Source organism: Salarias fasciatus, chromosome 16 (genome assembly GCF_902148845.1).
Source record: "Salarias fasciatus chromosome 16, fSalaFa1.1, whole genome shotgun sequence".
NCBI classification, from domain to species: Eukaryota; Metazoa; Chordata; class Actinopteri; order Blenniiformes; family Blenniidae; genus Salarias; species Salarias fasciatus.
Window position 1 is genome coordinate 25,954,893 of NC_043760.1, and position 11,607 is coordinate 25,966,499.

At 38.5% G+C, this 11,607-nt stretch overlaps 1 protein-coding gene across 2 annotated transcripts in view; it reads right to left on the reverse strand.

Annotated features, from left to right (window-relative positions):
- LOC115403020 (uncharacterized protein DDB_G0284459-like) overlaps nt 1–10,732 on the reverse strand; it is a 30,932-nt gene extending 20,200 nt beyond the window's left edge. The window contains exons 1-8 of one of the 2 annotated variants that reach the window (XM_030111768.1): nt 10,442–10,732; nt 9,795–10,088; nt 4,581–4,850; nt 4,169–4,270; nt 3,530–3,640; nt 3,262–3,303; nt 2,487–2,609; nt 2,027–2,137 (exon numbers count right to left, since the gene is read on the reverse strand). In XM_030111768.1, the coding sequence (XP_029967628.1) occupies nt 2,027–2,137; nt 2,487–2,609; nt 3,262–3,303; nt 3,530–3,640; nt 4,169–4,270; nt 4,581–4,850; nt 9,795–10,088; nt 10,442–10,490 (1,102 nt within the window). In that variant the 5' untranslated portion in view covers nt 10,491–10,732. Of the gene's footprint in view, nt 1–2,026; nt 2,138–2,486; nt 2,688–3,261; nt 3,304–3,529; nt 3,641–4,168; nt 4,271–4,580; nt 4,851–9,794; nt 10,089–10,441 lie in introns of both variants that reach the window. The other variant, XM_030111767.1, reaches the window with a different exon arrangement.
- Nucleotides 10,733–11,607: the final 875 nt, after the last annotated feature.

The window sequence follows — 11,607 nt, forward strand, 5'->3', positions numbered from 1 at the left end:
AGCAGGAGCTTCCAGAAAGTAAGAAAAGACTGGCTTCTAGCACTGCCACAGCTCCACACAGACTCCACCAGGTAAAAGAATCTTAAATCTTAATTGAGCACTTCGGAACGAGCGAAGACGGAGTTCCCCTCTTCCGTGCACGGGAGCCACAGGGACAAGTTTTTCACTAAGCTGCATTACACCCAAGGCCTGCAGGGGGCGCTGTTTCGCATAAAACGTGCAAACTCCTTAAGGCACCTTTAAAGTGAAGTGTTACCATTTTTTATTTTGTTGTTGTTGAGAATGGTTCGTAATTTAATGATAAAAATAACAGTGAATAACAAACTCTGAAGGTAAATGAAGACCTTGAGACGAGGAGAAGGGACACAGAGCATCTCTGAAGTCTTCACAGTTCACAGCCTTATTCTTAAATGGATCATTTTACATCTTCAAAATTCTGCATACAAAACCCCATAATGACAACATGAAAGACATTTTCTCAAAATATTGACAAACTTCTAAAAAATAAAAACCTAAGAACTCCTTTGTCTTCATGATTGCTTTGTGCTCTGGCTGCACTGTCAGCAGAGGGACCTTATAGAGACGCTGTGAGTCTTTCCAAATCAAGTCCAACCAGCTGAATTCTCCACAGCTGGACTCCAGTGAAGCTGGAGAAACTTCTCAAGGATCACAGGATGTCTCCTTCAGACACAGAGGATGAGGCAGAATCCCCTCTGGACCGCTTCAAACCACAATCCAGAGTTGATATAGATGAAAGTCCATTACTCTGTACAGTGTAAATATCAGAGTCAGCGGCTCCACCACTGGACTGTTTCCACTGTGTTTCCTCATCATTCAGAAAAAGAGAGCAGCTCTGCTCAACAGTGTGGACAGACTGATGTGTCTCAGCAGCTGGATGAATGGAAAGGAGGAATATTGATCTGTGTCTCAGCAGATTGGAATGTTGTTGAAGGTTCAAATATTAACATCTCAGTGGAACACGGTGATTTTTATGATATAAGATGAATGACTTGCTGTTGCACTTTTGTTTCTCTCCAGATCATTAAGTAATTTAATCATTGTTTTTGGTCATAACAGACAGATAGGCTGGCCTTTCTCTGAGCAAATTCCACATTTGTGAGTTATTTTCCATGTTTCACTGTCTACAATTAAAAGTCATGCTCCACTTTAATTTATAGATTCAGAATAAACCGTTTCTGTGCATTGAATTGGTGTTTAGTTATGTTGATTACAAGTTCACAAAGTACAGATTTAATCACAAATAGATCAGATATGTGAGTAATGTGACACACACACACACACACACACACACACACACACACACACACACACACACACACACACACACACACACACACACACGTTGAAACATTGCAGATTTAACTTAATTATCTGGTGATATCAACTGTTTTATTACTTCATGGAAGGAAAAAAACTGGGCTTAAAAAATTGGGCTTAAATAGACCGTCCTTCCCTGCAGCATCACATCTTTCAAACAATGGATGGTTCAAATCCCACATCTCTCAGTGTTTTTCAATATGACACTATAAACAATTAAAATGCATGCACTACTTAAGTTAAAAGACAGAATAAATCGTTTTGTGCAGTAAACTGTAAATTTTGTGCGTTGATTACATGTTCACAAATTATACAATTAATCTCGATTAATTATGGTCAGATTTGTGGACAGAGGATTTATCTTTATCTTGTGATGTCGATTGTTTCATGCAAAAAAAATGTATTATTATCTTTTGTCCTTTCAAAATTTTCTACTGTTTTCTTCACATTATCTGTAAAAAGTGACACAACAGAAAAAGTTTTGTACACAGAATGATAAAAAATATAAATTATATTTAGTGAATCTGCAGTTTGTTTTTCCAAATGCTGTTTGTTATAAAATTATTTCACATTCTGCTAAAAAAAAAAAGAGTTTTACAAAAGAGATAAATCATAAAGAATTCTTTCACGGAACACGGTGCACTGACAAAAAAGGTTCAGCAAACTTTACCACTTGTGACGTTCTCACCTGGCTCTGTGCCGTCATCCTCTTGAGCACAGTCTGGTGATTGCAGAGGAGACGGAGAGGTGGAAAGTCCACCATTTAAAGTTCTTTGCTCAGGGTCACTTCTGTTTTCCTCTGAAACACAAATCATCATCTATCATCGGTACCAGAAAGGAGAGATCTCAACCTAAAAAAGTCACAGAAATTGTTTGATTGTCCAAATTGTTTGGAAAGTCAATTGATTTATCTCATCAGTTTATTGACAGACCTTCTAATTGTCTGAGATATTAATAGTTATGTGTTCATTTATAAGTTAGGAAAACACCACAATTTCCCAGTCAGAAATTAGTAAAGTGATACTTTTGTTGAACTGCAACCTCTGATTCCTGGACTGAGGAAGTGTGTCTGTCTGTTGTCTCTGAACTGTGCTGCTTTTTCTTTCTGTTGTGTTCAGGACTCGGGGAGGCTGTGTGCTTAATAATACCGTCTGGTTGGTTTTTCTCCTCCAAGCTTGACTCTCCAGCAGGGTTTTGTGGAAGTTCTCCACTGACTTGATCCAAGTTGTTCTCTTTGTTCTGTTTATCGATGCCACCCTCTTGAGATGTGACTGAAAAGTTCAATTTCAATGGAGACAAAGGTTTGGCAAGACCAGGAGATTTAGCTGGAGTGGAATTCTCATGCTCATCTGAAAGTGGGAAAAATATATGTATATCAGCATAAAAACTGCTTGTAACTGTCAACCAGTATATAGACGCTGTGAGTCTTTCCAAATCAAGTCCAACCGACTGAATTCACCACAGCTGGACTCCAGTGAAGCTGGAGGAACTTCTCAAGGATGATCAGTGGAGACTGGAGACACCTGAGCTCAAAGCTGTGAAAACTTTAGTACCTGTGATTTCCTAATTTTTGTTGCTTATCGAATACATTTGGAAAGAAAACTTCTTAATCTTGTCATCACACGTGTAAAATTTTGAGGAAAAAAGAATCAGATCCATTCTGAATTAAGGCTGTGATGTAAGAAAATGTAGAAAAAGACGAACACTGTGGATAGTTTTCAGACTCACTGCAGTCTGAGGAGAACAAGCAGAATCTACGAGCCTTTAGGATAAAAGATACACACTGTTGGATTTTATACTGTTATAGATAGATTAGATTAGATAGACAGAAAAACAGATAGACAGACACATACATACTGTACATATGACACACACTGATTTATCTTTATTACCTGGTAATGTCTAAAATTAAATAATTATTACCCATCATCTGTTGAAAATTTTGTGTCGTTTTCTTCACATCAACTGCAAGAAGACACAAAACAGTAGACAGAAGCTTCACACAGTGCAACAAAAATGATTATATTTAGTGAATCTATGTTTTTTTTTCAAAAGCTGGTTGTCCTGAATTTATATTACAGTCAATGAAAAAAAACATTACAAAAAGAGGTAAATCTTAAATAATATCTTCACAGAATACTCAGTACACTGAGAAAAAGGATTCAGACTTTACCACTTGCAAAGTTCTTACCTGACTCTGTGTCTTCGTTCTCTTCAGCAAAGCCTGCTGGTTGTGGAGGAGACTGAGAGGTGGGCTGTGTATTCATTAAAGGATTTTGTTCAGGGTCACTTCTGTTTTGCTCTGAAACACAAATCATCATCTGTCATCAGTACCAGAAAGGAGAGATCTCAACTTAAACAAGTCACAGAAATTATTTTACTCTCTAAAGTGTTGGGATAGTCAACTGACTCATCTCATCAGTTTATTGACAGACCTTCACCTTTAATAATTGTCTGAAATGTTTAAAAGTTACATGTTAATTTATAAGTTCGGAAAACACCAAGTGTTCAAACCCTTTGTGGGAACTGTTTCTGAAACAAGTTTGATGTGGCTGTCTGTCACAAAATCAGAAATGCTTTTGAGTTTGTTATCATTAACACCTCTGAAATCAATCCATAAATTGTCATCCTCTCCAGTTTAAAACATCTTTGTCGCTGAATATGAACTTTTGACAACCTGAACATAATAATTGTTGTCAAAGCACAGTTTGGTCATCATGGCGAAACTAAATCACTAAATAACAAATTCTGACTATATCTATCGGTCAGTTGTCTTCAGTTCCTGGACAATATTATCTTTAAACCTGCTTCTCTGAGAGACATGTTTTACCTGGTTTACATCGTCTTCGTTTCAGGAATAGCAGCAAAACCACCAGAGGGACAGCAATGACAGCAATGACACACCCGACAATGATCCCAGTTAAATTTGTCTCTGCACAGAAACACAAAAATCAAAGTCATACACATCTCCATGCATTAAACCAACATTGGAGAAAAACTGTTTGAAAAAGAGACATTAATTTCATTCTGATTACTGATTATACAGCAGAGATAAACTTTCAATTTCCTTTTCATACACCACATTCAAAAAGATTTTTAATCCAGCTGTCAGTGTCACCGTGTGTTGCTGTAACTAATCTCTGCAAAAATCTCTGCAAATTGCTGTCTGGAAATATACTTTCTGGAATGATAAAACTACATAAGGAGTGAGAATAAGGAGTGGTTTCAGAGTGAAGTCTTACCAGAGTAGCAGCTCCTTGCAGAGAAAGTCGTCGTCTCTCTGGACATCGGGCTGCTCACAGTACAACTGTACTCTTCCTCATCATTCTCATCCCCCAGAGGGATTGTTAAATTTGGGCCAGGCTGCATGCTGCCACGCCAGCTCCATTCAAACTTCATTAAGGACTCAGAACGGCTGGATTCTGCAGAGCATTTCAGTGAGGCCCGGTTTCCAGATTTATCAGAGCTGGTGTCTTCTATCTCACAGGATATGGAAGGTCTGGATACTTTACCTATAAAGGTGCAAGATTATATTAAGAAGAAAAACAAAAAAAAAAAAAAAAAAAAAAAAACAGGAATAAAAAAGATGATAAATGCACTTCACCATAGGCGTCAGTTTAGGGGGGAAGGCCCCACTTTTTGCCAAGGGTATTTTTTTTTTCTCCACCACACACAAATCCTTCAGGTGTAGCCATTGTAAACCCGGTTATTTTCAGTAGTTTAGAACATTCCGACGCTCCTGAACGCACCATCCATTAGCAGCAGAGACTGTTCAGTAGTGTTTGTTCTTGTGTCGATGGTTCAGTTAATATTTTGATATATTTCTTTAATGGTGTCAGACCATCTTTACCAGGACGAAGACATGTCAGTGTGTGTATTTGGTACATTAGCTTGATCAGCCTAAAGTTATTTGAGGACGTCTGATGGTGATTCTGCGGATTAACAGACTGTCTCCTCTGATGTTGGCTGCTTTTTTCTTTCTGACATGTTGATTTGTGATCAGGTCTTTCCTCAGATTTTATTAATGAGAAAAGGAAACAGAATGACTGGCTGTACGCAGGTTGTACAAGAGACAGTAAACGCAGCACAGCAGAATCAAACCCTCCATGAAACAGCAGAGTGCAGGAGAGGAAGAGGTCACGTCAGAGTTTTGCTCCAATAATTAAAGCTAATAATAATGATAATAAATGTTTCCAACCTCTCAAAAACAAAGGTGAGACAATAAGGCTTCATGTCGTCATTCTTCCTCTGCTGATTCACCAGGTTTTTGTGGCAAAGTTGACAAAGAGTCATCAGACTGATCATTGTGGTGTTTCTGTTGTGGGCTGCCTGACTGTTTTTGTAAATTTTCCATTCCATTACTCTTTGAGTAAAATGTTCGATTTGAGTGGAAATTGATGGTTAGGCTTAAAGTCAAAATTCATCCAGTCACAGATATTATATGTTATAGTAACAGCCTGTGTTCTAATGTAACTCCAACTATCCTCCAGTGACCTGAGGTTTATTCTTTTATTCTGGAAATGCTTTAACCTTCTTCCTATTTGTGATGAATAGAGTTCAGTGGTTTGTTTCTGTGTTGTCCCTGAACTGTAAATCCTGTTGACAAGTAGCTGATGTATCTGACATGCAGCTGATTTCAACATGAAGTTCAGCATTGTTGGGTTAAAGTTTCAGGCCAGAGGATTTTTTTTTCAAAACATGACAATTGCCTACAATGTGAAATAATTCTCAGCAGCCATACCAAAGTAAAATCTGTTAAAGTCACCATCTCAAGCAGTACTCAAAAGCAGTGGTGACTGGTCATTAGAGGCAGGTGGAGCACAGCGCCACCAGGAGTCAACATAAAGGACTGCAGGTAAAATGTTGTAAATTCTTTAAGATGATCTGAAATATTCATTCGTTCAATGAGACCGAACAATTTTTATTTCGACAAGTAAACTGAGATCTGATTGGCTGCCGCCGATGTGGGCGGGTCCTGATTAGTGACTGACAGGGAGACGTGGCAGTTCGGCGCTGCTAAAGCTAAAGCTAACAATCGGAAATCAAAATTAATGAAAGTCATTGAAAAGTTTATCCAAAAGAAGAACCGCTGTGCGCCTTTCTTTTAAAGTGAGTCCTCAGCTTTGGTGAGTGAACGCATGTATTGTCAGTCTTTTTAGATGTGTGCGCGCACACAGCTACAAAGTCGCTTTTTGCCAGTCGTTGTCCCCCCCCCCACTTTTCAAAACAAACTGACGCCCTTGCACTTCACTGAGTTTAACTTGTCTGAGACACTTTTCACTGCATTCACACACAAATATAACAGCCGCCATGCAAAGGAACTTAAGCTTTAAGACATATGAAGAAGTCCAAAAATCCACTTCACCACCAAGCCAAAAGCACTTTAAATGTTATAACAAGCAGCAACATTTACACAATAATGCTACAAGTTGTGTTTAAATTGTGTGGGTGGAGGAAACAATCAGAACTTTTAAAAGACATTAAAATTCTCCATCCAATAAAAATAAAAAAGAAATTCAATAAAATAAATCATATTATTCAATGCAGTTTGCAAAAGATTCAATATTTGTAAATATTGTTTCTAATTTGGAAATATATATTCTTTTTCAATTTCAGACCACTTTGTTTTAGCAACATTCACACTACAAGTTTCGTTGCCATGTTAGTGTTTCGGTAATAAATACTCGACTGTTTCATCAAACAGGGCAGACACTCAATTCTGAAAACAAAGATTAAAGGAATACTCCACCCAAAAAACGATTTGGCCTCATTTTCTACTCACCCTCATGCTGAGAAACACTCTGGAGCACTTTTTTGACGTTTCAAATGCAGTTAGAGATGTTTGGGGATTTTCGTTGTCAACAAACAGGGACCGACAGAGCCCGACAGAAAAAATGGTCCATAAAATCCAGAAAACGTTCCCATTTTCCTTCATACTGCTCGTCCGCTGTAATCCAAGTGTCCTGAGCGCGTAACGTCCATAATTAATTCTTAACGAGGTCATTTAGTACATTTTAAGAGCCCAAACAGGGCACTCTCACACAGCTCCATTGCATGTCTGCGCGCGCACCCTGAACTACGGAAGCCGCGGCAGACCAAGCCAGACGCTTGCGCGCTTTCAGCGACTACTTTTCTAAATTGCAAGCGTAGAAGAAGAAGTTCCGCTGTATATATTCTGCTGTGAGTAACCGAGCTGTGGACAATCACAAAAGTGATTGGCTACTGTTTTAAAGCTTTGAATTCGGTGTCCTGCTGAAAGGGCACAAGCGTGTTGCTTGGTCTGCCGCGGCTTCCGTAGTTCAGGGTGCGCGTGCAGACATGCAATGGAGCTGTACAGAGCGCACTGTTTGGGCTCTTAAAATGTACTAAATGACCTCGTTAAGAATTAATTATGGACGTTACGCACTCAGGACACTTGGATTACAGCGGACGAGCAGTATGAAGGAAAATGGGAACGTTTTGTGGATTTTATGGACCATTTTTTCTGTCGGGCTCTGTCGGTCCCTGTTTGTTGACAACGAAAATCCCCAAACATCTCTAACTGCATTTGAAACGTCAAAAAAGTGCTCCAGAGTGTTTCTCAGCATGAGGGTGAGTAGAAAATGAGGCCAAATCGTTTTTTGGGTGGAGTATTCCTTTAAGCTATTCAATTAGATCTGGAGTTCTTATCAAATATCCTCTGTATACCTCACTGTAAAACAATAAATCACAACAGCTGTAAATCCCACTGAGAAGTCAGCTGTCTTATTCTTCTTTGCTGTATGTAGATTATTGTTGGCATCTACACACGGATAAAATTGTTGGTACTCTTTGAAAGAAAAATTCACAGTGGTCAGAGAACTGACTTGAATCTGATGAAAGTAATAATAAAAAAAATTCTATGAAATTTCACTAATGAAAGTCAAACATGCTTCAACAGAATTATTTAAAAAACATAAACTCAAGAAACAGGCCTGGACAAAAACGATGGAAAAGACAGAAAATGATGTGACCAAAGGGACATGTCAGTCCAAGGTGTGTCCACTAATTAGCATCACAGGTGTTTCCAATCTGCTAATCAGTCAGTGGCTCATATAGAGGGCGACAGGGAGTCACATGTAGTGAACTACACTCAACATGGACGCAAAGGAAAGAGATTAGAAAGAAAATCATAGACAAGCATGTTAAAGGTGAAGGCTCTAAGACCATCTCCAAGCAGTTGGATGTTCCTGTGACTACAGTTGCACTTATTATTCAGAAATTCAAGATTCATGGGACTGGAGCAACCTTCCTTGACGTGGCTGCAGGAGGAAAACTGATGACAAATCAAAGAGACGGATAATATGAATGGTAACAAAAGTGCCCAGAAAAACTTCTGAAGAGATTAAAGGTGAACTTCAAGTTCAAGGAACATCAGTGTCAGATCACACCATCCGTCGTCGTTTGAACCGAAGTGGACTTATTGCAAGACGACCAAGGAGGACACCATTGTTAAAAACAATTCATAAAAAAGCCAGACTGGAATTTTCCAAACTACATGATGACAAGCCACAAAGCTTCTCGGAGAATGTCCTATGGACAGATGAGACAAAAAAGGAAGTTTTTGCCAAGGCACATCAGCTCGATGCTCACAGAAGGAAGTTGAAGCATATCAAAAGAAGAACACTGTCTCTACTGTGAAACATGGAGGAGGCTCTGTTATGTTCTGGGGCTGCTTTGCTGCATCTGGCACAGGGGGTCTGGAATCTGTACAAGGTACAATGAAATCTCAAGACTATCAAGAGATTCTAGAGAGAAATGTGCTGCCAGTGTCAGAAAGCTTGGTCTCAGTCGCAGGTCATCTGGCAACAGGACAATGACCCAAAACACACAGCTAGAAACACCCAAGAATGGCTCAGAGGAAAACATTGGACTATTTTCAAGTGGCCTTCTATGAGCCCTGAGCTAAATCCTATTGAACATCTTTGGAAGGAGCTGAAACATGGCGTCTGGAAAAGGCACCCTTCCAACCTGAGGAACTGGAGCAGTTTGCTCATGAGAAGTGGCCGAAATACCTGCTGAAAGGTGCAGAAGTCTCACTGACAGTTACAGGAATCGTTTGATTGCAGTGATCGCCTCAAAAGGTTGTGCAACTAAATATTAAGTTGAGGGTACCATCATTTTTGTCCAGGCTTGTTTCATGAGTTTTTTTTTTTTTCTCCAATAATTCTGTTGAAGCATGGCTGAAAAGCAATATCTGACTTTCATTGGTTAAATTTCATAGAATTTTTATTTATTACTACGTTTGTCAAATTGTTTCTCTGACCAATGTGAATTTTTCTTTCATCTAAGGGTATCAACAGTTTTGTCCACGTGTGTATCAGCCTATAAATGAGGGAATGGGCATCTGTGGGGCTTGCTTTAGAAACACATACTGTAATTTAAAGTGTATTGTTAAAAAAAGAAGTGAAATAACAAAAAACAGGAAAAACACTTACCAATGACCTTCAGTTTGAAAGTGAAAGGTATGAATTCTTTGTTCATGAACATCTCCAGTTCATAGTCTCCACTGTCTTCATATCTGAGGTCAGTGATCTCCAGCTCTGCAGTGTGCCAGTCCAGTGTGATCCTATCTTTAAATGGTTCGTACTCAAGCTGCTCGTTTCCATTAAACTCCACCACTTTGTTCCCACTGTGTTTCCACAGGATGTTATTTGCACCAGATGCCTTGATTTCTGGATCCAGAATGACTGTCTGACCCAGGAGGGCATATTTCACATTCTCTGCAGCAGCTGAACACAGGAAGCACAGAAAAAAAACAAATATCAAGATCAGATTTGGTCATGTCTTCAGTCCAGACCTCAGCATTCCACTTTGGCAGAGATACTTGAGTCTTCTGATTTAATCCAAATAAATCTGATCAGTGTTATAACAGAGAAAAATACAAAACATTTAAGCACTTTACCAGGGTAAACTGATGATCAGTGTGCAGCAATATGGTTTTTGATTAACGTTTTATCATCATAAAAGATAGTTCAAAGGTCATTTGTCATCCAGTCACTGCAACTCAATGAAATATTAACTAATGTGTAACAGGCCTGAACCTGCTTTTCATAGAACAACAATAATCCACGAACAAACTCACCTAAATGAAGTAAAGAGACGAAAACAGCCAGGAAATGTCCGTGAACCATTTTCCAAGAAGCAGGTGAATTTCCACAGTCTCTCCAGAGGAAGATAAATTACGACTTACTTTCACTTTCTGTCGCTTTAAACGACAAATAACTCGACCTGCGATCATTAGCTGCCATCTGAACAAGTCCGGACTGGCAGCAAAACACTTATGAGAGCAACTGATGCTGCAGAATGGAGTAAGTAAATAGAAAGAAAGAAAGAAAGAAAGAAAGAAACGAGAGGCCACGCGTCCTTGCAGTCTGAACAGGTGAGACACCTGAGCTTCCGGTATGGCACCGCTGGACTTTCAAAATAAGATCAAGAACTGCTTGGAGGTAGTGGACACAATCTGGAAACATAAAGTTCCAAAACAGCCTGCCCAGCACCTTCACATGAGTGCACAATGTGTCATATATTTGTTCAGATTTTGCTTTCTCAGTTAATACATAGACTCTCAAACATTGCCCTCAACTTTAGGTGTGTTTCTGTAACACCAATCAGACACAAAGAAATGAAAGAAATAAAGGAAATACATGAAAACAAAGTGATTAAGAAAGTCATAAGAAGTCACCTTTATTTATGTGGCAAGTTCAAACAACCAACACTGACCAAAGAGCTTTTCAAGTAGGTATAAAGGCAAAAGATAGAAATAAATATATATAAAAAAATAGTCATAAGGCATGAACAAAAACTGAATTTAGAGGTATTAAAATAAGCAAAAGCTATTATCTTTTACAAATCCCTTTAGTAAATCATATTGTTAGGTCTGATTTCAAAGAAACGGGTTGTCCCAAATATTTGATGATGAAAAAAATGTAATAATAAAAATGAAAATTTAGCTTCTGCACATTTGGATCTGAAACTGATAACAGAAAGAAGGTTTAAATCAAATGACCTGAGAAGTAGATGCTTCATAATATAGCAGATAATGACAAACATAAATTGGACCAAAGCATTTAAGCTTTTTTATATATGTAAATTCAATACAAAATATCAAAAAAGAGAGATAATAGTGGAAAAAATACTTAAAGACTGATGTGGTTCATTTCCATCTTTGTGGTGGTAATAGCTACTTATATAACACAGATATTTTGTATAAACGAGAAACGTGAAAATATGATGAAGTGTAGGACAGAA